The following is a 26530-nucleotide window of genomic DNA, read 5'->3' on the forward strand; positions in this document are numbered from 1 at the left end:
ATGGCAATCATCCGCCAATAAGAAACTGCTAGCCATTGGCTGCTAACAGCTGAGAACTGCTAGCTAACTGGCAAGCACAAAAACAGTCAACAACTTTGGAAGTACAGACCTCCAGAAATTGGACGAAAATTGCATAGTCAAAGAGGAGAATAATTATTCTGTCAATAATTGTTTTATTATTATTATAGAGGCATACTAACACAAAATAAATGTGACACGGTATGTAAATGATAACACATTAGTGCAGGATATGAACGGAATTGATAAAAAAGCTGGAATTAAACAATGAACTATGCAAATGAGCAAAAGCTGTGTGCATTAAGGAGGATGCCAGGCTCAAATAGAAGCCTGTCTAATAAGTACATGTTGTGTTCAGTGATTTAAGCAAATAAATGCCTGGGCTATTAATTGACGTTTTATGGTAGTTGAGGTACATTGGAACGCATCACATATCCCTGTTAAAAGTATTATGAAAGAATGTAGGATAACAACAGTCCTATGCTTATTATCCTCTATCCTCCGTATCTCACTGAGAAGTGCAGAGGCTGAGGATTTTTCTGGAGGAAATGATGACGTAACACTCTCTGCAGCCTGGATGCACAGAATAGGCCACGAGCAAACCCACTCTCCCTTCATTACTCTGGCTCCATCTCGTTCCGCCCCCTATCAAATCACCCAGAGAGGCTCTCAATGTGAAATGTTGCGAACATGAGACGGGCTTCTTGCACCTCTTTCCACCTCGCCTCTACAGAAACCGTCTCTTCTTTTTCCTCTCTGAGTGGAACAAATGACTTGTTCCCTAACACATCCCATCACAGGATTTGATAGAGAGAAACAGACATGTGCAAAGACTGAGAGACATCCCAGCGTCCTCACTGTTCTACATCTGTAGAAATGAACAGTAATCACTAACACTTTCCATGTTGGTGTTTCCGTGGACAACCCGTTCATTGTTTCACGAATACTTTGGACAACAGTATGTGTCTGCACTAGGGGTTGAAGCTATGGAAAGGGACTGTACGCTTTTAGAGAAAGGCCTCTCAGACAATGACAGTTTAAACACAGTAATTTAAAGTTTAGAAAGGTGTCCTGAGTTTTGGACAATAGTGTTCGAACATCAAGACGCAGCACATTTCATGGCTTCCACAGCTTTTCCATTATACCTTGGCGGAGTACTCGCTGCTGAAATTACAGGCTGTCTGCCTCTCAGAGTTTTATCGTCATTTCAGACACTCAGCCCTGGGAAGTGGCAAAGGGAGCCCCCACAGAGGTAGATTCCTTTCAAATATTTGATGCTTTAAACACAGTAATTCGGTCAGTGTTGAGTGCCTATCCATCTTGCTCAACCGTAATAGAAAACTAATGGCTTTTAACATGGAATCATATCCCTTATCACCACCAATGACAAACATTGAGTCAAATCGGATGAATGTCTAAAAAACATTTCCTCATGAAGGAAGCAAAATTGCATCACTGTTATCAACTGCTAAGACATGGTGGCTGTAATAGCCTCTCAACAGCAAATATCTTGGGAAAATGATATCTTTGTGAAACATCCTATCTGAAAGTTACTGACATTTTTGACCATTTCAGTAATATTGGACATCATTTTAGATTTCCTGGATAAGCACTACGATTATAATTTTACATCCATTGATGTAACTCTCATTTTAAGTGTATTGGTCATAGATTACTCTCACACTCTAGCCTTCATTTATCTTTAGTGACAATAAAACAAACAATTATACATTGAATGGGGACATGATTGCAAATGTGTCTCTGCTTAGTCATTGAAACAGGATGATAAGCTTGCTCTGTGCCTCTGTGCAAACTCACTGTTAGGAAATTTGACCTCGACATTATCAATGGCAAAGGTCATTGGTCTTTTGTTACTTCATCAGTGTTAAATGCTGATTCAAACAATAGGAGCGGACAATAAAGGGGTTGTTCTCCATTCAATTTGTTCTTCATCTGATATACTGCATATGGACTATTTAACCTACAAAAGGATGAACATTGCACATCCACCATGATGGAAAAGGCAAAAATAAAGGACTTAAACCATTTGATAATTGACCATTTTCTTCTCAGTAAAATAAACTTCTCCACTATCTTGACAACAAATATCATTCTAGCATTGCCTTTTAGCTGGTTGCTGTTGTCCCTGACCTTCTCTATTTAATCAGGGTCAGTAGACAGTCTCACAGCAGCTTCAGGCAATTGTCCTTCGAAGGAATATCAAGAAGACCGATTCATTTGGAAACACAAGGCTATTTGATTACACACACTATTGGCATATGGCTTTCAGTCAAACGCACTGCTGTGCTGCAGTTCACTAAAGCTGCCTGCCTAGCAAACTGGAAACATTCCCAGAACATTAGCTAAGATTCCCATGAAATTCTAGATAGAGTTTTATCTAACAGTTAGGATGATAACACCCCCAAAACATTAAAATAATGTTTTTGATAACAAAATATATATTTTTGCAAAAAACCAAATATGAAATATCCTTGGAATGTTCTCCTAACATTCACTAAAATGTTGTGTATAACATCTGTAACAACCACCACAGAACATTCCCCAAAAGTTCTCATTAGGTTTCCACGTAATGTAAAAACACAATGTACCAGTAATGTTTTCCCAGCAAACCAAAATTGGTTCTGTGCAAGTTCCCAGAACATTTGTTAGGTTGCGGCAAATGTTCTCATAATACAAAAACTGTCCAGTTGTGCTGATGATTATACAATGTTTGTATAAAACATTCACCTGATCTTGCCACAACGTTCCCATAACACATTGTGTCTGTTCTTTAAAGGTTTGCAGAATGTTTCATTAGGTTGTGGGAACAGTGTGCTGAGAACATTGTGGGGACATCACAAAATATATGTTTCTTTTAGGGTGCAAAAAAACATTCACCAGATTTTACAAGAACGTTCCCACAACACATTTTTTTATGTTCTTTAAAAGTTCCTAAAACATTTCTTTAGGTTTTGGGAACATTTTGGGGATATAACAGGAGAAACACTAAAACTTTCCAGTTGTGCAGTTGTGCTGACATTCAGATAATATTTGTATCAGGGTGCACAAAACATGTATTTGATGTTGCAAGAATGTTGACAGAACATCCTTTCTGAGTTCTTTAAATGTTCATAAAACATTTATTTAGGTTGTGGGAACATTTTGGGGATATGACAGGAGAAACACTAAAACTTTCCAGTTGTGCAGTTGTGCTGACATTCAGATAATATTTGTATCAGGGTGCACAAAACATTTATTTGATGTTGCAAGAATGTTGACAGAACATCCTTTCTGTTCTTTAAATGTTCCCAAAGCATTTAATTAGGTTGTGGGAACAGTGTGGGTACATTACAAGAGATAGGTTCCCAAAACACAAAATAAGCTCAGTTGTAATGACACTCATACAATGTGTAAGTTAGGTTGCACAGGACATTCCCTTAACCTGCAGTGGGCTAAATCAGGGTCACACAGAGTGTTTATTGGTAGTCTTAAACAAATCTAATTTGAAACAAAAGTATACACCTCACACACATGGTTATGGACAACAACAAAAACGCCTGTACCATGTCAGATATAGAGCTGAAATGTATTCAATTTTGAGTGTGCATCCCAATATTACACTTTATATACATCACAGCGACTGAAATATAACAAAACCGTTTGACATAGAAACACCAGATTTTCTGTTTTTTGTTGTTGTTGAAATGATGTTTATTATTTATGAAATTATGACAAATATTAATAACATTCCACCCATGGGGTCACTAGGTCATTTGACTGGAGGAAAGGGCTACTGTTGTAAGAAAGTTGACAGAACACCTGGTCTTAGTTCTTTAATTAAATGTTCCCAGAACATTTACAGTGGGGAAAAAAAGTATTTAGTCAGCCACCAATTGTGCAAGTTCTCCCACTTAAAAAGATGAGAGAGGCCTGTAATTTTCATCATAGGTACACGTCAACTATGACAGACAATTGAGGAAAAAAATCCAGAAAATCACATTGTAGGATTTTTTATGAATTTATTTGCAAATTATGGGGGAAAATAAGTATTTGGTCACCTACAAACAAGCAAGATTTCTGGCTCTCACAGACCTGTAACTTCTTATTTAAGAGGCTCCTCTGTCCTCCACTCGTTACTGTCACGCTCGTCGAACAGAGAGGACCAAGGCGCAGCGTTGCGGGTGAACATATTTATATTTATTAACTAGATCACACGATCAAAACAATGAACGAAACGTGAAGTCCTTCGATGCACAAACCAAAAGGAACAAGAAACCACAAACACAAAGTGAAAGACAGACAGTTAAATATGGCTCCCAATCAGAGACACCCAGCTGACACTCGTTGCCTCTGATTGGGAGTCACTCAGCCCAACATAGAAAATCAAACATAGAATTACACACCCTGGCTCAACATAACATTGTCCCCAGAGCCAGGGCGTGACAGTACCCCCCCCTAAAGGCGCGGACTCCGACCGCGCCAACTAAATCCCACAGGGGAGGGACCGGGTGGGCACTCCGCCTAGGCGGCGGATCCGGCTCTGGACATGACCCAGGCACGGGTTGTGCTGGACTGACGACGCGCACCCCTGGCCTGGTGCGTGGAGGAGGAACGGTCCTTACCAGGCTGACGACGCACACCGTAGGCTTGGTGCGGGGAGCAGGAACGGGCCGGACCGGGCTGACGAAGCGCACCCCTGACTTGGTGCGGGGAGCTTGGATGGGCCGAACTGGGCTGGCGACGCGCACCACAGACTTGGTGCGGAGAGCAGGAACGGGCCGGACAGGGCTGACGAAACGCACCATAGACTTGGTGCGGAGAGCAGGCACGGGCCGTGCCGGACTGACGACGCACACCACTGGCTTGGTGCGGGGAGCTTGGATGGGCCGGACTGGGCTGGCGACGCGCACCACAGACTTGGTGCGGAGAGCAGGAACGGGCCGGACAGGGCTGACGAAACGCACCATAGACTTGGTGCGGAGAGCAGGCACGGGCCGTGCCGGACTGACGACGCACACCACTGGCTTGGTGCGGGGAGCTTGGATGGGCCGGACTGTACTGGGGACACACACCACTGGCCCTACACCGGGATCTGGAACGGGCCGGACCGGACTGGCAACACACGCCAGTACCTCTCGCCGTGCCTCTACTTCCTCCATCCCCTCTTCGACCAGTGGCCCCCGTAACCCGGCGGCCTCCTCTGGCAACCCACTGGACCGCTCTATCGCGGCCTCCTGCTGGTCCGACGTCGTGAGCCCCCCCCTAAAAATTTTCTGGGGGTCTCTCCTCCCCGTGGGCCAGGCCTCCATCATTCTCGCCCACCTCTCGCTCCTCTGTCTCCAACCCTCGTCACTCAGCTCCTCAATGGGCTTGACCCAGTCGAAGCTGCCACGGAGATCTATTAGCGATGGCTCCTGGACACGCTGCTTGGTCTGGTCTTGGTGGTTTCTTCTGTCACGATCGTCTAATGAGGGAGACCAGGCGCAGCGTTGCGGGTGAACATATTTATATTTATTAACTAGATCACACGATCAAAACAATGAACGAAACGTGAAGTCCTTCGATGCACAAACCAAAAGGAACAAGAAACCACAAACACAAAGTGAAAGACAGACAGTTAAATATGGCTCCCAATCAGAGACACCCAGCTGACACTCGTTGCCTCTGATTGGGAGTCACTCAGCCCAACATAGAAAATCAAACATAGAATTACACACCCTGGCTCAACATAACATTGTCCCCAGAGCCAGGGCGTGACAGTTACCTGTATTAATGGCACCTGTTTGAACTTGTTATCAGTATAAAAGACACCTGTCCACAACCTCAAACAGTCACACTCCAAACTCCACTATGGCCAAGACCAAAGAGCTGTCAAAGGACACCAGAAACAAAATGGTAGACCTGCACCAGGCTGGGAAGACTGAATCTGCAATAGGTAAGCAGCTTGGTTTGAAGAAATCAACTGTGGGAGCAATTATTAGGAAATGGAAGACATACAAGACCACTGATAATCTCCTTCGATCTGGGGCTCCACGCAAGATATCACCCCGTGGGGTCAAAATGATCACAAGAACGGTGAGCAAAAATCCCAGAACCACACGGGGGGACCTAGTGAATGACCTGCAGAGAGCTGGGACCAAAGTAACAAAGCCTACCATCAGTAACACACTACGCCGCCAGGGACTCAAATCCTACAGTGCCAGACGTGTCCCCCTGCTTAAGCCAGTACATGTCCAGGCCCGTCTGAAGTTTGCTAGAGTGCATTTGGATGATCCAGAAGAGGATTGGGAGAATGTCATATGGTCAGATGAAACCAAAATATAACTTTTTGGTAAAAACTCAACTCGTCGTGTTTGGAGGACAAAGAATGCTGAGTTGCATCCAAAGAACACCATACCTACTGTGAAGCATGGGGGTGGAAACATCATGCTTTGGGGCTGTTTTTCTGCAAAGGGACCAGGACGACTGATCCGTGTAAAGGAAAGAATGAATGGGGCCATGTATCGTGAGATTTTGAGTGAAAACCTCCTTCCATCAGCAAGGGCATTGAAGATGAGACGTGGCTGGGTCTTTCAGCATGACAATGATCCCAAACACCGCCCGGGCAACGAAGGAGTGGCTTCGTAAGAAGCATTTCAAGGTCCTGGAGTGGCCTAGCCAGTCTCCAGATCTCAACCCCCATAGAAAATCTTTGGAGGGGAGTTGAAAGTCCGTGTTGCCCAGCGACAGCCCCAAAACATCACTGCTCTAGAGGAGATCTGCATGGAGGAATGGGCCAAAATACCAGCAACAGTGTGTGAAAACCTTGTGAAGACTTACAGAAAATGTTTGACCTGTGTCATTGCCAACAAAGGGTATATAACAAAGTATTGAGAAACTTTTGTTATTGACCAAATACTTATTTTCCACCATAATTAGCAAATAAATTCATTAAAAATCCTACAATGTGATTTTCTGGAATTTTTTTTCTCAATTTGTCTGTCATAGTTGACGTGTACCTATGATGAAAATTACAGGCCTCTCTCATCTTTTTAAGTGGGAGAACTTGCACAATTGGTGGCTGACTAAATACTTTTTTTCCCCACTGTAATTACGTTATGGGAGTTGTCTGGGATGCTCCAATAATATTATTGTGATACAATTTCCAAATAAGTCCGTTCTTATTACATTCATAGCATATTTTTTTAACATAATATTAAATTGCTGTTCACGCAATATACATTTCACCTTGTCTTAGAGGTCCTCAGAACATTTCAAGAACATTGAGAAAATGTTATATTTAAGTTTGACCTAATATTACCAAAACAATCTCAACATGCAAATGTGTAGCTCCTTAAAGCGGAAGAAATCCCCATGATGTTTTTCTCCAGATTTGATTTGTCCTCTGCGCCAGAAGGGAAGCTCTCAAACAGCTTATTTTTTTCAGTATATAGCCATGGCAGTATGGTCAATCAGGAATTCCATGCTTCCTTTCCAGCCTTCTTAGACATAACTAACCCAGGGAAATACTGGTAACTGGGTTATTCACCATCACTTCACCCATCCTCTTCATATGCTGCATACTTCTGGGCACATATTTATAAGGTATCCAAGAGAAGGAGTGTTGATCTAGGATCACTTTTGCTTTTCAGATTGTGAAAAATAAGCATCTTAAAGTAGGAATTATATTGGGTGTCGTTTTTTAAAAGTTGAACAGTCAATTTTTTGACAATCTTTTATTTTTTTACATTTTGTCTGAATTCTGCATTTCAGATTGAATTTATTAATCTGGACAAACAAACCTCAGTTTCACAGTTGTTTACAAAATGAACATAGTTGATGAATATGTGAACAGAGGTAACTCTGGGTCGTCCTTTCCTGTGGCGGTCCTCATGAGAGCCTGTTTCATCATAGCGCTTGATGGTTGTTGCGACTGCACTTGAAGAAAAGTTCTTGACATTTTCCGGATTGACTGACCTTCATGTCTTAAAGTAATGATGGACTGTCGTTTCTCTTTGCTTATTTGAGCTGTTCTTGCCATAATATGGACTTGGTATTTTACCAAATAGGGCTATCTTCTGTATACCACCCCTACCTTGTCACAACACAACTGATAGGCTCAAACGCATTAAGAAGGAAAGAAATTCCACAAAAAAACTTTTAACAAGGCACACCTGTTAATTGAAATGCATTCCAGGTGACTACCTAATGAAGCTGGTTGAGAGAATGCCAAGAGTGTGCAAAGCTGTCATCAAGGCAAAGGGTGGCTACTTTGAAGAATCTCAAATATAAAATATATTTTGATTTGTTTAACACTTTTTGGGTTAATACATGATTCCATATGTGTTATTTCATAGTTTTGATGTCTTCACTTTTATTCTACAATATAGAAAATAGTATAAATAAAGAAAAACCCTGGAATTAGTAGGTGTGTCCAAACTTTTGACTGGTACTGTATATGGCGTGAACATCAATGGAATATTATTTGAAACCAAAAACAAATATGCTATGAATGTCATAAAAACAGATTTATTTGGAAATTGTGGAACATTGTGCAACATTGTGGGAATGTTCTGTGCAACCTATGTGAATATCACAAGAATATTCTTGCAACATCCCAGACAACTCGCATAACTTAATTAAATGTTATTGGAACCTTAAAAAAACTTAGACCAGGTGTTCTGTCAACATTATTACAACATTATAGGAATTTCCTGTGCAACCTAACTTAAACATTGCATGAATGTCATCACAACTGAGCATATTTTCTGTTTTGGGAACCTATCTCTTGGAATGTGCCCACACTGTTCACACAACCTAATTAAATGTTCTGGGAACCTATAAAAAAGTCAACATTCTTGCAACATGAAAGGAATATTTTGTGCACCCTGATACAAACATTATCTGAATGTCAGCCCAACTGGACAGTTTTAGTAGTTTGGCAGACAAATGTGTTCTGGGAACGTTCTTGTAACATCAAGACAATGTTTTTTGCACTCTAAAAGAAACATTGCAGAATTGTCCGTACAACTACAACTGGACAGTTTTTGTGTTTTGGGAACATATATTTTGTGATGTCCCCACAATGTTCCCACCAGACTGTTCCCACAACCTAATTAAACATTCTGTGAACCTTTAAAGAACAGATTAAATGTATTCTAGGAACGTTCTTGCAACATCAGGTGAATGTTTTCTACAAACATTCTATAATCATCAGCACGACTGGACAGTTTTTGTGTTATGAGAACATACCCTAATGAATGTTCTAGGATCTTTCACAAAACCAATTTTGTTTGTTGGGTGTGCACTTTAAGTACCGCTCTCACAGAAATCAAAGTAATGATGCCAACAACTTGACTTGACTTTATTTAGTTAATCTTTTTTAATTTGGTGCTCTTCTTCACGTCTGATTAAGCATTTCCTTGTTTGGTGACCAGGAAATCACAGGCAATTCAACCTTTGTTTTCCTTCTCCCTCTGTTTGTTATTGACATCATGCAACCCCTATTGAATGTTATGTTATTTGAATTAATGCTAAATTAACTGTGTCACACAAAGAAGCAACATCTAGGCTATTTGATGAGGGTAAGTAGATGACTTAAGGTTATTGGCACTCCCTAATACTCTCCAAACAATGTTAACAACACTCAAGCTTGAGTAAACAAATCTATGTATATATTAAAGATGTGCTTTGGCGACTAGTAAGTATTTTTTGAAACCTCTCGCTTTGGGCTGGATGTGACAATGTGTAGTTCATACATGCGTAATCTATTAGCATAATTACTATTTTACCTCAATTAGCCATGAAATCCCTAGTTTGAAAGCGACTGTTTACTGGAAGCTGTGCGGCACCATTTTCCTTACATTTTCCCCCACGTGTGCCAGCCCCCTAGCAATTCGAGTTCCAGCCAATGAGCTTTAGCCCCTCGCCATTTGAGTGACAGCTAGCAAGAAGCACACACAGCAGAGCGAGAGAGAGAGAGAGCAATGACATGGTGCACATATCTGCACATATGTGACGTAGTACACACTATTCGGGGACTTTTGGCTTGTGAATGCTACTTTTAAAGCTACTGGCTAAAAAGTATAAAAAAGTACGGGAGAATCTCTTTAACTGCCCCTGAAATACAAAAGGGAGCTACACAGAATAATAATTATGACTAATTAAATAACTCAGTCACCTAAACGACATTCCTCAGTAATAGAATAATGGAAGGTACTATGTTATGCCTTCCATTTGAGATTCCTGATGTACTTAAAGTCTGGCTTAATCACCTTAAAAACCTTGTGTGTACTATTCACATGATAAGTCATCAGTTTTGGAAGCATGAATATTACATAACATTTCTACCATGAGGATGAGACTACGGGATGGATAGGCTTGGCCTGTATTAATTGCAGCTTCCTCTATCCGTTCTCTCAGAGATTACAGTACGCTAGCTGGGAATACGGTAATCCATGTATTGAAATGATATGCACAGCACTTTCATGCCCTCTCTCCAATTCTTGCTCTTATGTACAGCCAACATGCAGAGCACGTCCTACTCTTTGCAGAAATCTGATTAAAGCAGCTTACTGCTGTATATGAGTACCATCTAAGGTCATTTGTTTGGTGTGCTTGTGTAAGCCAGCATTTACAGTATTACATGTACTGTAGGTATACTTTGATGCTTTCATCGCATGTTTCGTTTAAGGTAAGGCAGAGATAGAGTTGTCCAAGTAATATCCAGGTTTGATTCCTATTGGGGACCAGTACGAAAAAAGTATGGAAATGTATGCACTCACTACTAAAGTCTCTCTGGATAAGAGTGTCTGCTAAATGACTAAAATGAGATGTACAATATTTGGGTCCGCATACCTGTGCAGTGATCAATAGTCTCTCAGCTCCCTGTTTTGAAACCTAGTGGCCAAAGAACTCAAACAAAGAGCGCAAAAGGAACAGAGGAAATAAATCACAGATAGAAGTGTTGCATTGATTCTTTGGCCAATCAATAGTGTACATATGTTCTGGACCTCATGTACACAGTGCACGTCCAAATATAACTCTGTCGTCGCTCAGTGGACTCAGCAATCCCTACAAAGTAAACACTGGATCCATCAGCAAGGCCGATGCAACACGGGAGGAATGCTATATTTGTGCTGGCTGATGAAAAAACATCCACAATGGAAGTTAAGCCAGTTGTGAGAACAGGAAGCAGCCGATGTCTAGTGCTTGTTCTCAGCTCTACTTAGTTCCCTCACTGATCCGACTCTGCTGGTACTGGATATCCGTTGGCCACTGAATCCATGCCTGGAGATTCATACCACTGTGACCAAACCACTGGCCTCTCCTGCAGTAGCTACAGCAGGATCGATTCTCTATCCCAACCCGTCAACTCTCAGATGAAATGGGGCTGCTGGTGTATCGGCCTGTTTGGAGTCAGGCAGCAATCATAGTTCAATGATACACTCCTTCCTTTCTGTATCCACCCGTCCTTGGTAGGAGGAGGTTAGGGAGGGTCTGAGATATTCAATGACTAAGAGTGTAGGACGAGTGGGAAGGCAGGGCTGCTTTACAATTGTCTTTACTTGCAGATAATTATGCATATTTTCATGTGAAAATTAGATGGATCCAAACACTTGCAGATAATTATGCATATTTTCATGTGAAAATTAGATGGATCCAAACACTGGCATAGTATACAGTGGGGAATAAAAGTATTTAGTCAGCCACCAATTGTGCAAGTTCTCCCACTTAAAAAGATGAGAGAGGCCTGTAATTTTCATCATAGGTACACGTCAACTATGACAGACAAATTGAGAATTTTTTTCTCCAGAAAATCACATTGTAGGATTTTTTATTAATTTATTTGCAAATTATGGGGGAAAATAAGTATTTGGTCACCTACAAACAAGCAAGATTTCTGGCTCTCACAGACCTGTAACTTCTTCTTTAAGAGGCTCCTCTGTCCTCCACTCGTTACCTGTATTAATGGCACCTGTTTGAACTTGTTATCAGTATAAAAGACACCTGTCCACAACCTCAAACAGTCACACTCCAAACTCCACTATGGCCAAGACCAAAGAGCTGTCAAAGGACACCAGAAACAAAATTGTAGACCTGCACCAGGCTGGGAAGACTGAATCTGCAATAGGTACGCAGCTTGGTTTGAAGAAATCAACTGTGAGAGCAATTATTAGGAAATGGAAGACATACAAGACCACTGATAATCTCCCTCGATCTGGGGCTCCACGCAAGATCTCACCCCGTGGAGTCAAAATGATCACAAGAACGGTGAGCAAAAATCCCAGAACCACACGGGGGGACCTAGTGAATGACCTGCAGAGAGCTGGGACCAAAGTAACAAAGCCTACCATCAGTAACACACTACGCCGCCAGGGACTCAAATCCTGCAGTGCCAGACGTGTCCCCCTGCTTAAGCCAGTACATGTCCAGGCCCGTCTGAAGTTTGCTAGAGTGCATTTGGATGATCCAGAAGAGGATTGGGAGAATGTCATATGGTCAGATGAAACCAAAATATAACTTTTTGACAAAGAATGCTGAGTTGCATCCAAAGAACACCATACCTACTGTGAAGCATGGGGGTGGAAACATCATGCTTTGGGGCTGTTTTTCTGTAAAGGGAACAGGACGACTGATCCGTGTAAAGGAAAGAATGAATGGGGCCATGTATCGTGAGATTTTGAGTGAAAACCTCCTTCCATCAGCAAGGGCATTGAAGATGAAACGTGGCTGGGTCTTTCAGCATGACAATGATCCCAAACACACCGCCCGGGCAACAAAGGAGTGGCTTCGTAAGAAGCATTTCAAGGTCCTGGAGTGGCCTAGCCAGTCTCCAGATCTCAACCCCATAGAAAATATTTGGAGGGAGTTGAAAGTCCGTGTTGCCCAGCGAAAGCCCCAAAACATCACTACTCTAGAGGAGATCTGCATGGAGGAATGGGCCAAAATAACAGCAACAGTGTGTGAAAACCTTGTGAAGACTTACAGAAAACATTTGACCTGTGTCATTGCCAACAAAGGGTATATAACAAAGTATTGAGAAACTTTTGTTATTGACCAAATACTTATTTTCCACCGTAATTTGCAAATAAATTCATAAAAAATCCTACAATGTGATTTTCTGGATTTTTTTTTCTCATTTTGTCTGTCATAGTTGACGTGTACCTATGATGAAAATTACAGGCCTCTCTCATCTTTTTAAGTGGGAGAACTTGCACAATTGGTGGCTGACTAAATAAAAAAAATTCCCCACTGTAGATGTCGGTAGAGGAATTGAGGTGGGAGGTGACAGATCTGCCACTACAAGAACTAGTCTGGACACCTCATGCTGAAATGAGCAAGGAGAATATTCAGTAGGACTGACCAATTGAATTAGCATTTTAGTGACATGCTCTTGCACACCACACATGTTTTCTTAGTAAGGGCGTTGCACCCTTCTCCAGTAGCTTATTATCGCCACATTGACCCCTCCCAGCTTAGATCCACACATTGCACTATTGACCTCCACAGGGCGTTCAACAGAGGAAGATAATACACTCTAACCAACTATTTCATACGTCTCAATAAGGAAGTGCACAGCAGACACATGGGGGGCGAAAAGGTCACCCAAAGCAACTTCACCTGACCGTAGATTACACAAAGCAGACCGCAAAGTAATTATGAAGACAATCATAAATCGGAGAAGAGACAATGGACTTTCCACACACTAATAACACACTGCAGAGATTTACTGTAAGATAAGTTATTGGGAGTTTTTTTCTATTACGACTGAGCCTGGGAGGCCAGGAACCTCTATTCAAGTAGAATGAATGTGAACTGCTATTCTAAAATTGGACACTGCAGGAATTGTTTGTAACAGTAGTTTCGATCTAAACACAGAGGCATCATGCGAACTAACACTAAAGAGTAAAACAGTATGCCAATCTATGCATCTAAGTCTCAATCTACACTGAACAAAAATACAAACGCAACATGTAAAGTGTTGGTCCCATGTTTCATGAGCTGAAATAAAAGATCCCAGAAATGTTCCATACGCACAAAAAGCTTATTTCTCTCTAATTTTGTGCACACATTTGTTTACATCCCTATTAGTGAACATTTCCCCTTTGCCAATATAATCTATCCACCTAACATGTCTGGCATATCAAGAAGATGATTAAACAGCATGATCATTACAAAGGTGCACCTTGTGCTGGGGACAATAAAAGGCCACTCTAAAATATGCAGTTTTGTCACACAACACAATGCCACAGATGTGCAATTTGCATGCTGACTGCAGGATTGTCCACCAGAGTTGTTGCCAGAGAATTGAATATTCATTTCTCTACCATAAGCTGCCTCCAATGTCGTTTTAGAGAATTTGGCAGTACGTCCAACCGGCCTGTGTGGTTTAATGAGTTAAGATATGTGAGGAAAAGAGTCAAGCCAAAATGTGAGGAAAACAATTTGCCACTAAGAGTCCATAGTTCATCTAACTCCACTACAGTGTGATGTCCAGGTGGATTGAAGTGTGTTGTTGCTGAATAGAATACATTCTGCCTACTCAGTTATCCTGAGAGGGATACTAGGCTACAGTATGAGCAGAGAGAGTAGATTGTTGTTTAGTGCAGCACATAACTGCAGCCTACTCAGGGAATTAAATCCACATACTACCTGCCCCTCATTTGTACAGGATTGTATTACGTGCTTAACCATCTGTTAAGCAAGTGATATACTGTGTGTATACTATATTTTTAACAGTATTTTTATACTGTTGCGGGGCGGGTATTCACAGGGTTGCCGGTTCAAATACCAAGGCTGGCGACTGCACCCTTGAGCAAGTCACTTAACCCCTAACCAGCTCCAGGGGCGTGGCTCTTTGCCTGCCCCTGTGCTTCTTTCAGCCTTGCATGTGTGTCTATGTTTGTGGTTTGTGGTGTGGTGTGTGATGTGTGTGTGTCATGTCTGGAGGGTTGGGAATTAAAGAACAGACAGACAAAAATAAAAATGTCTGTTTTGATGGACAATAAAGTTGTACCAGTATGTAAACATATGCTGATGTTAACGTTAAGATACATCTAGCCTTTGGTCTAACTCCATTGAGCTTATTGTTCTGGATTCAAATTGCATTAATATGTTTCAATCCATAATTGTTGATGTTAATTGTGTACAGAATGTATATTTTCATTTATTTTGGACAACCTATTGATTCACATAGCTTTGGAGGGGAAAATGGTATTGAGGTCTCTGTGTTCCTTATTCCTTGGCTCTATGGCAGGGAAATGAGTCATGGCCGGGCAGGTGTGAATTAAATAGGCCCCATTGAATCCAATAGAAACACAGTCAAAGTGATCCACTAATGTTTCGTTCAGCCAAATTGAACGCTGTCTCTTCAATTTAGCCTCATGTCTTCATCCTGCCTCTAATAGCAAGGCTTATCTGAGTGGCCATAATTATTTTCATGGCTAACTTACACCACTGAAATCTCAACTCTAGGATGTCACAGGAGAAGGAGATTGTAGTCAAACATTCTCTAGCTGATCTTTTCTTATTTACCATATATAAGTAAATATCAGAGCATGTTAATAGTTTTCACTAATACCTGCATTTGGTCAACAGCTCGCTCCCTGACGCACTCATGCGTGTATGCACATTTGGACGTATGGATGCACGCACTCATGCACCCACCCACCCACCCACCCACACCCAGGCACACACACACACACACACACACACACACACACACACACACACACACACACACACACACACACACACACACACACACACACACACACACACACACACACACACACACACACACACACACACACACAGACAGACAGACAGACAATTCCCAACTCCTAAATCTCTCACCTGCAGAGGGGGTCTTGACGGCAGTTCTTCCTGAGCTCCAGGCAGTAGGGTTTGACTTTGTCCTCGAAGGAGCAGAAGGGCACGATGGTCTGCCTCCTCCGTTCAGCACAGCCCAGGTCCTGGCAGGGGCAGAAGAGCAGCTGGTGGCTGTACTCGCTGGGCACGCGATCCAGGAATTGCCTTAGGGCCTTGTGGCAGCGCTTACGGTTACAGGGTTCCCCTTTATTGCAAGTGGCAATGTAGGTGGAGCGCTGTTTCTTACAGGTGTTGTTGAGGTTGCAGGCCTTGGCTGCATCCAGGCACTGGTTACAAGTCTTGCCGGGGTCAGAGCAGGTGTTGGCTTTAGGGGCGACAGTTTGCATCCCTGCAGAGAAGGGAGAACGGGAGCACTGAAAAATAATATGCACTTAACTGTCTATTGCAAAGCCATGTTGTTATCATGGGTCTGACCTATAGCATTTGTCAACTGGCTCATGACGAAATGCTTTCACACAATAATGATGATGATGACACATAACACAAGTTAAGTTGACTACTTGACCATTTTGGAAGTCATGTTTGTGAGTGCTGGAAGTTTCATGATAAGTGTTAGTTCTCTCCCTATGCTGGGAGCATATTCAATATCATATTTTTCTCCAAGCCAACCCCAAGCCATCTGAGACTTGTATAGCTCGCCCATATCCATTCTTACTGAATTATTTATTTTTAGAGGCCTTAAGTGAAATGTGAATGAATAAAGTATGGATTGAGATAGTAGGTATATTCATCTTCTTTTACATTCAGTTTTGACTTCATGAGTGAGTGTGTCAAGTTGTTTCTGCTCATCTGATTGCTTCACGTCTCCCTGGATTCCTTCCACCACTGGAACATGATGTACTACAGTAGCTAAACACCATGACACAGACCTTGATGCCGTTTTCAACATGTGGATTAGATGTCTTGTTGCTTTTTGACATGTGTAATTGGTTTGTCAGTATGGATATTGAACACAGGAGCTCAAGGACATGGCAAAGAGTCACTCTGTGCTGCTGTATTGTGGCCTATTGGACACAGTTTAAGTGGCAGATTAACAATTTCTTATTGCAATCACACACTGTCACCTAGCAATTGTACTGTAGCAAACAGATGGAGTCATTAAGTGTGCATATTCTGAGAGCAGTTTGAACTGGTGGTACATGCCCACCTGTTTTTGAGATGTCAGTAAAAAAAAACGGTATCACATTCACTCACATTCCACCTCCCTTGTATTCAGGGTGTATTAGAAAAGTTAACCACCCTCCCCCTGTAGATAATATTTCAGAGGGAGCGCTGGCTCAGTAACATCTCTTATTCAACAGAACCAATCACACTCTGTGTCTATCACGCAGCATCGCGGAAAAGCCTTTCCGATGGACTGCATGAGCAGCTGTATTGTCTGTAAGTGGTGCATCACAGAAGATCAATCCTAGAAATGTCATACACAGAATGGACATTACACACTCAGAGCCAAATAAAACATGATTTACCTTTTTCAACCACATGACCACATAGAGGCAACTTCCTGTCGATGCGGAGAAAAGTGAAAAGGTGGATTATATTTTGTGAAGACTGGAAAACATTGTTGCCTTTCCAGATCTTTGTGAGCTTTGTCTTTATCCCTCCAGCAACGATGCTACCCCAAGGAGGAGGTCAGAGGGCAGTGGGATGATCTGTGATAGGACTTCAAAGACAGCTGACATTAGCAGCAGGGAATGAGGCCAAACTGGGCAAAACCTGGCCAAAGCGGTACAGAACCAGGCCAGTCCAGCTGGAGGGGTGGTTTGGGGTTCTGTCCAAAGGCCTTACACATAACAGTGATGGATAGCAGCTCCTAAATCTCCTCTGGCCATCTGCAGCCTCTAATGCGGTGCACAGGGGGTCCAGGATAAAAACCAAATAGGAGAAGGACAAGGTACAAATATTTATCTGACCAAGCAGTGCAGTGGCTTGAGGTTTTACTATTTCTAATTGGAGAGAAAAGATTGAATTCGGTACTCAAAGCAGAAAGATATCCTGAGGCTCACAAAGCCACAAAGGCCCTCAATGGCTTGGTACAGTGCATTGCAAAAGTATTCATCCCCCTTGGCGTTTATCCTATTTTGTTGCATTACAACCTGTAATTTAAATGGAATTTATTTGGATTTCATGTAATGGACATACACAAAATAGTCAAAATTGGTGAAGTGAAATAAAAAAATAACTTGTTTCAAAAAATTCTAAACAATTAATAACGGAAAAGTGGTGCGTGCATATGTATTCACCCCCTTTGCTATGAAGCCCCTAAATAAGATCTGGTGCAACCAATTACCTTCAGAAGTCACATAATGAGTTAAATAAAGTCCACCTGTGTGCAATCTAAGTGTCACATGATCTGTCACATGATCTCAGTATATATACACCTGTTCTGAAAGGCCCCAGAGTCTGCAACACCACCAAGCAAGCGGCACCATGAAGACCAAGGAGCTCTCCAAACAGGTCAGGGACAAACATCCCACGGAGCACCATTAAATCCATTATTTAAAAAATGGAAAGAAGGGCAAGGAGGGCATTAATCAGAGAGGCAACAAAGAGACCAAAGATAACCCTGAAGGAGCTGCAAAGCTCCACAGCGGAGATTGGAGTATCTGTCCATAGGACCACTTTAAGCCGTACACTCCACAGAGCTGGGCTTTACAGAAGAGTGGCCCAAAAAAAAGCCATTGCTTAAAGAAAGAAATAAGCAAACATGTTTGGTGTTCACCAAAAGCCATGTGGGAGACTCCCCAAACATATGGAAGAAGGTACTCTGGTCAGATGAGACTAAAATTGAGCTTTTTGGCCATCAAGGAAAACGCTATGTCTGGCGCAAACCCAACACCTCTCATCACCCCGAGAACACCATCCCCACATTGAAGCATGGTGGTGGCAGCATCATGCTGTGGGGAAGTTTTTCATCGGCAGGGACTGGGAAACTGGTCAGAATTGAAGGAATGATGGATGGCGCTAAATATAGGGAAATTCTTGAGGGAAACCTGTTTCAGTCTTCCAGAGATTTGAGACTGGGACGGAGGTTCACCTTCCAGCAGGACAATGACCCTAAGCATACTGCTAAAGCAACACTCGAGTGGTTTAAGAGGAAATATTTAAATGTCTTGGAATGGCCTAGTCAAAGCCCAGACCTCAATCCAATTGAGAATCTGTGGTATGACTTAAAGATTGCTGTACACCAGCGGAACCCATCCAACTTGAAGGAGCTGGAGCAGTTTGCCTTGAAGAATGGGCAAAAGTCCCAGTGGCTAGATGTGCCAAGCTTATAGAGACATACCCCAAGAGACTTGCAGCTGTAATTGCTGCAAAAGGTGGCTCTACAAAGTATTGACTTTAGGGGGGTGAATAGTAATGCACGATCAAGTTCTCTGTTTTTTTTGTCTTATTTCTTGTTTGTTTCACAATAAAAAATATTTTGCATCTTCAAAGTTGTAGGCATGTTGTGTAATAATAATAATTGATTTTTCCAAGTGCATTATGAAAGGTTTTGCCTATACACCTTTTGGTAATGCAAGAAGTGTGCTAAGCAACTCGTAAAAATTGAAAGCTTTTGAAATCAGAGGCAGAATAGAGTCTTGTTGATTACAGCAGGCCATCACTGATAGAAGAAACAATGTACCGTCTCCTGCCAAGAGATTGGACCACCACTTATGTATACATGCTCAAGTGTTTTCAATTATCCTGGCCAATCATCATCACAATCAGCCTTTCACATGGGCTCTAATGATCAAACAATCCTCAAATCTCTCTAGGTGTGGTCCCATTGCTGCATGCACCAGCTACAGCCAGTCTTGGGAAACCTCTTGGAATGGCCTCACCATCAAAATACCCTGATTACGAGCCTCCTGCTGTATTAAGAAATCATGGAAATAGAGGGCTGTGTCCTGATTATTCCAGTGTACTGGTATCTAAGGTGTTCACTGTGGGACAACTACTGTTTAAGTGCATGTTGCTGCATGATTTTTATTTTGACTCGGTGACTATGTTGCAATGTGTCTCTGTTGACACATCATCGCATGATAATCAGAGTCGTGTTTCTCATGCAGTGCACGCTAGGTAGCAACGTGTGTGATTTTAATTGGTTTTTGGCATGCACACAAATACACCAAATTCACTTCACAAGAAAAAAAGGTATACCAGTGTTACTTCACACCTCCTTATAGGAAAGAAAAAGCTCTCGGGGAACTGTAAACAAGCACTTTTTATCGTAAAGTAAATAGTAAAGTAATCTTTTAACCCAACCAGTTAAATGTAATGTAATAAAATGTAGATTTCCACCTAAATAGACATACCCAAAAGTAATTATTTATCATGAGATGGCCATAAACAATACCTGATAATGCTTATACTGCCAGAAAAAGTAACATATCACCTTTCTGGTAAAAAGAGTTATACATTGCTAAGGTGTAGTCACTTTTGAGGACACAAGCTCAAGTACACAGTACAAATATGATAACAATATGAAAATCATATTTTTTTCCTATTCAACAAAAGTGAGGGAATAGGGCTTGAAATTATTGAAATGCTTTCTAAATATAGTAACAATCAAATTATAAACCACTTACTATAATATTTCACCTTTCTTATAAATGTAAAATAAATATGATCATACTTAGTGATAGTATACAATTGGCACCATTTCATATAACTTACGACAGACAATTTTCTGCCCAGCGTCATCTGAGAGACGCAGAGATGCCATTCAAATGCCTGCTCACTTGTTACAACAACAAAGTGGTTTTGTCCCTCTGTAACCAAGAGAAAGTGGCCTTGATAAAATTCTACAGAATTATTGTATATTTTTTCATGTTGAGAGCTCTAAATCCATCTGAGAACATCACAGCGAGATAATACTACCTTTGCTGCAGTCGCTAGGCTCTCCCGTTCTATATTCTGTATTGTAAGCGGAGCTGCGAGGTTCACAGCCAGAGGAAATGGATGCTTTGTCTTGATAGGCCAGAAAATGTGACATGTCTCTCCCTATGCAAATGAGATGTCAGGTTTCACATGCTGCATCTCAGATGAGAGCAGAGAGCGGCATGTGAAGCGGGACAACCAGAGCTTTCACAGAGTGCACAGCAATTGATGTTGCGCCATTCACAGAGTGCTCTGTGCACAGAAATGTTGGTCGGAACCTGTCAAGAACAGCTCAAAGTCCCATAAATAGGGGACTTCACATTTAAGAGTTAAATGTTAATATGGGGCTCATCCAAAGCGCTCATAAGTGTAAAGTACGTGATGGCCATCTACTGAAAAGCACAATGTAGTCATTACGGGCCAAGTAAAGATCTGGATTTAGGCATTTTCCAGAGAAGGGATCTTCCTTCCACAGTAATTGCTCTCTCTCCCTTATTTGAATCCTGCATTTCATTAATCATCCTGGGACCAGGAGTTCAGTTGAGGTTAGAGTGGGGCTCTTGGCTCCGGGTATGCTCACTGTAATTAGGATGGGTGCCAAAGTTTGGATTTAATATGGCCCTTAGTGAGTGTGCAGGAGCTTGTTTTAAAGTATTTAGTCTATACCCCTGGGAGCGTTGTCAAGCATTTCTCTGTCAAAGAGTTCATCAGTTATTAGCTCAGGCTTGTGTCAGAGCAGGGTTTTTAGGGGTTAGGTAATGTCACGGCTACACGCTACGACATTTCCCTTCAGTAAGACTGACTGTGCATGTTTGGGATCTGTAATGATATCAGTAGGAAAACTATTTTCTAAGCTGTTTTATGTGCTCTAATAAGATAACGGCTGCTTTAACAGTTCAGAAATGTTTTCCAAATAAGAGACTGATAAACTAGCACTTCAGTTCTATGATATAATATACAGAGTGAAAGTGAGGACAGCCACTGATTTTAAAAACATGTCAGCTCTACGGTACGTAAACATGTTTCCAAATTCTTGAGTTGTTTGTGAACAGCAGCCGACACTGGGCTTCAAAACACTTCCTACTATGGTGTAGTATCGCTTTATATTTAGTATTCAGATTGCAATTGATGGTTTCTGCCGTCGTTTCTGCCAACAAAACTAACTAATGAGCGTTGCCATGTCCATGTTTGGAGGATTATTCAGTATTCTATTTAATACCACCTTGTTAGAATAACGCTGACTGCACAAACAACTTATATGTTACCCTTAGACCCAACACTCATTAAGTGTCCATGGAGAAAACGAAGAGGCAACTCCTAATTGTAAATGTAAACCTATTATAAGTACACATAGTATAGCAGCTATTCAACAACAGTACACTGGCACAAAGCATGGCAACCTTGTCTTTGAGAATGGAACGGTAATTGTTATGAGGGCAAGGTGAGAATGTCCAGTGTTGGGCTGCATGCTGAGCACGACTGTTGCGCCGGTCCTTTTTCCCCAGCTGTATAGAAATAGGTTTCTCCATTTAATTGGATGGTGGGCATGTGGAGCAGGCAGGCGAGAGGCTTAGTAGGAGTTGTTAGAAGGTCTAACTAAGCGGTGTCAAACTCAATTCCTGGAGGACAACGTGCTGCTTTTTTATCCTGGCCTCTGTTCTTAATAAGGGCAATGCATACTTGACTTGGGCAATGCATACTCTCACTTTTTTCTCAGTCATTTGCTTTGTTACTGCTGTGTGAATTTAGAGATACAGTGGAGTATGTTTTTTTCCCCATCAATGGTGCCCTTATCTCTCTCACTATAAACTCTAAGTTGTGGAGATAATTTTTCAATTTTCAACCTTCCTCCTAGAGAGTGTATTTCCCCATACACATCAACACAGCAAGATATCACATTCCCTGAGCTTTGGTTCAGTTTACTATTTTAAATGTGATTAAGCACACTTTTGTGCAGTTGAAATCTGCGGGGAAAGTATTTCAGAGAACAACTGTGTAATTACTTATCTGTTTGCCTGTGGGCTTTTCTCACCACCACAATCAATTATTATGTCCTCTGAAATAATAAATGACTAAGGCTAAATGGATTTAGGAGAGCAAATCAGATATTTCACCTTTGAAAGAAACATTGTAGGAAACAGTGAACATATTAATGAGCCCCAGCTGCTGTTTCAAAAGGGGCTGAATAATGGCCAAGATGTAGGATAGCCAACAATTTGAGCCTCCTTCATATGGACCATATAGTAAAGAAAAGCAGATTGCCTTCTTTGCATCACAAAACGCCAATGTATTCAAAGCTCTTCCAATTTATATTTTGTCTGGTGCTCTCCTTTTTGATATATCAAACAAGCATATTTTCAAACAACCTATGTCGTTTGCTGACTTCAAGCTAAAGGGATTATGCAAAAAGCGTGTCTTTCTTGTACCTTCAAGATATAAAACAAAGCATGATGCATCGGCCAGGAAAAGCAAATGTGGCATCTCTGCTGTATACTGCTTTTAGCAAATGAGGCTCGATCATCCCCCGGCAATTTCTGCAGGAACTGGAGAAAGGAAGTGATTGAATGTTCAAGTGACTACTATAGCCTATATCTCCTATAGCTGTGGCAATGGCCATGCGGTCCTCATATCTCACCAAAAAAAATGTATATTTTCTTTTCGATAGTCTCTCTCAGGGCTCTATTTCCGGCTGGCGTTAAGGCGGCGCTAGTGTCAACTTATAAAAGACAGGGCTCTGCTATTTAAGACTCACCAAAAGCTTGTCTTAGCGGTAACGCAATTTGTTATGGCATCGATTTTGCCAGAGGAGGCGCACAGTAGCCTAATCAGTAGCCTATAGCCAATGTTTTATTAGAATATCACGAGCAGCAAAACAGTCAACAGATATTCCCGTTTTTTCTTTACATTTCTGTTGGATCTAACCGTCAAATCACGGGAATTCCGTTCGCTGTCCTTGCTGCTGAATCAGCTTGGAGCCTAAGCCATTTGCCTGTTTTTTTGTTTACCTTTCACGTGGCAAAGTCGCTAAGTAACAGGCCATATCAACAGATATGGTAGGCTAATCTTCTTATAACGTTTGGCCAATGTCCAATTGTCCATGGCTCGAAAATGTATAGCATTTTCGAAATGCTAATGCAATTTGTGTAGACTAATATTTCCATGTTGAAGCCAGATTGGCTAAATGTTAGTTATAACTAGGCCTATTGTAGGGTTACTGTATACTATTTAATAAACTATCTTTAATGGATAGGACAAACATCCATGCCTCCTGCCTAAGAGCCCTTGGGCCTACGTGTGCACACATTGCCTTATGCTCATGGAACGAGAGATGCGATTTATGATATTATGCTTCTGACCCGATCCTATTTAGAAATATTGTGTGAAAAAAATATATTGATTGTTTTTCGTTTAATTGAATAAAAACCAAAGTTATTAGAAAGATTCACCGTCCATGGGTTTATGTTGAGAACGTACATGGCTCGAATGCAATGCAATTCCGTCTGCTATTTCTGGCGAAGTGCAAATATGATCTGTAAGATGGTTCCATGATGTTTATAAAACATTACATTTGGGAGCAGTATATCAGTAAGTGGACATTCCCCTTTTGTCTTTATATTGGATCTTTGCCCAGCTCCTGTGAAAAGTTTGGATGTGCGTAAAACCCTCCATAGTCTATGTTGCCATGTCTGTATTATACACCCACAGGGAGTTATTATGGTGCCTGTAACTGTATTTAGACATAGCCTATTTAAAACAACTTGTTGTTTCATTTTTAATAGAAGTTTATTAGAATTATACACTTTTTAGGCCTTATCAATAGCCTAATGAATTTAATCTTGCTTATTGACTACGTTTGGCATGTCCATGTCCAGACTGCAATTTACAGTAGGCCTAGCCCCTATATCAGTTAGAATGCTATAGCCAATGTTTAACGATGTATTTCCATATTGAAGCAATGCAATTAGAACAATGTGGACTGCAAACATGTTCAACATATTTAGCAAATATGGGGCAGGCCATTTAACAAACTAGGCTATAACGAACTAACATTCGAATTGGAGTTGATGACAAGGCAATACATAAAATACCATAAATACAGAACTTGAAGCTACCACATAAATTATTTAGCCATGGAGCACATTCTGATTGGCCAGCGTGGTGTCAAGCCTCACACACCCACAACTTGTTTATTCATCAAAACCCAGACCTTTCGTGCCACCGCCAGCTACTCTGCACATGTTCCGGTTGTAAAATACCACCAAAAACAATCTGACACCAACACTTAGATTTACCATTGCATTAGGTTTGTTAAAAGAGAGCCCTTAGTGTAATAGCCATTGTAGCTGTGTCTCATAATAAGATCTTCATTGATTAGTAATGCCCTTTCAGTAATAACCAGTAAATTAAATGTGAGCAATAGTTCCCTTGATGAATACTTGCTGTTTAATTAGTAAACAGAAATCAATCTGAATGGAAAATCAATAGATGGGAATACAGAGGGAAATATATGGGTTTACATAAGCAAGACCCCCTTGGTGAACTAAGGAATATAAAGAGGAATCCATCATATTTATTGAAAGTGGCATTCTAGTCTCCTTTCCACCTAATTTAACACCTGATTTACTTACCAGGCACATCTCAATAGGCGGTCCAGGTGCAGTGCATTCTGAAAGTATTCAGACCCCTTCACTTTTTCCACATTTTGTTACGTTACAGCCTTATTCTAAAATTGATTAAATTGTTTTTTCCCCCTCATCAATCTACGCACAATACCCCATAATAACAAAGCCAAAACAGATTTTTTAGACATTTTTGCAAATTTGAACTGAAATATCACACTTACATAAGTATTCAGAACCTTTACTCAGTACTTTGTTGAAGCACCTTTGGCAGTGATTACAGCATCGAGTCACAGGTGGACTCCAATCAAGTTGTAGAAACATTTCAAGGATGGCATTCCAATTCATCCCAAAGGTGTTCGATGATGTTGAGGTCAGTGGTCCTAGCCTGAACCATGATAAAAAGCCCCAGACCATTATTCCTGGCTTCCGCCAAACCCAGATTCGTCTGTTGGGCTGCCAGATGGTGAAGCGTGATTCATCACTCCAGAGCACGTGTTTCCACTGTTCCAGAGTCCAATGGCGGCAAGCTTTACATCACTCCAGCCGACACTTGGCATTGCGCATGGTGATCTTAGTCTTATGTGCGACTGCTCGGCCATGGAAACCCATTTCATGAAGCTCCCGACGAACAGCTCTGGCGCAGTGGTCTAAGGCACTGCATTGCAGTGCTAGCTGTGTCACTAGAGATCCTGGTTCGAATCCAGGCTCTGTCGTAGCTGGCCGTGACCGGGAGACCCATGGGGCGGCGCACAACTGGCCCAGCGTCATCCAGGGTAGGGGAGGGAATGGCCAGCAGGGATGTAGCTCAGTTGGTACAGCATGGCGTTTGCAACGCCAGGGTTATGGGTTCGATTCCCACGGGGGGCCAGTATGAAAAAAATAATAATTAATAATAATAATTAAACTAAAATTTGAAAAAATACCCCAAAAAAATGGTATGCACTAACTGTATGTCGCTCTGGATAAGAGCGTCTGCTAAATGACTAAAATGTAAATGTAAAATGAAATAGGATGCACCTGAGCTAAATTTCAAGTCTCGTAGCAAAGTCTGAATACTTATTTAAATAAGGTATTTCTGTTTTTTATTTGTAATAAATTAGCAAAAATGTATAAAAACCTGTTTTTGCTTTGTCATTATGGGGTATTGTGTG

At 41.5% G+C, this 26530-nt stretch overlaps 1 protein-coding gene across 2 annotated transcripts in view; it reads right to left on the bottom strand.

The window, feature by feature from the left end:
* LOC121551356 (GDNF family receptor alpha-2-like) overlaps window positions 1-26530 on the bottom strand; it is a 77276-nt gene that overhangs the window by 32527 nt on the left and 18219 nt on the right. For both annotated transcript variants that reach the window (XM_041863964.2, XM_041863965.2), the window contains exon 4: window positions 15856-16219. In XM_041863964.2, the coding sequence (XP_041719898.1) occupies window positions 15856-16219 (364 nt within the window). The remainder of the gene's footprint in view (window positions 1-15855; window positions 16220-26530) is intronic.

The sequence above is a fragment of the Coregonus clupeaformis genome, chromosome 18, assembly GCF_020615455.1.
Source record: "Coregonus clupeaformis isolate EN_2021a chromosome 18, ASM2061545v1, whole genome shotgun sequence".
Taxonomy (NCBI): domain Eukaryota; kingdom Metazoa; phylum Chordata; class Actinopteri; order Salmoniformes; family Salmonidae; genus Coregonus; species Coregonus clupeaformis.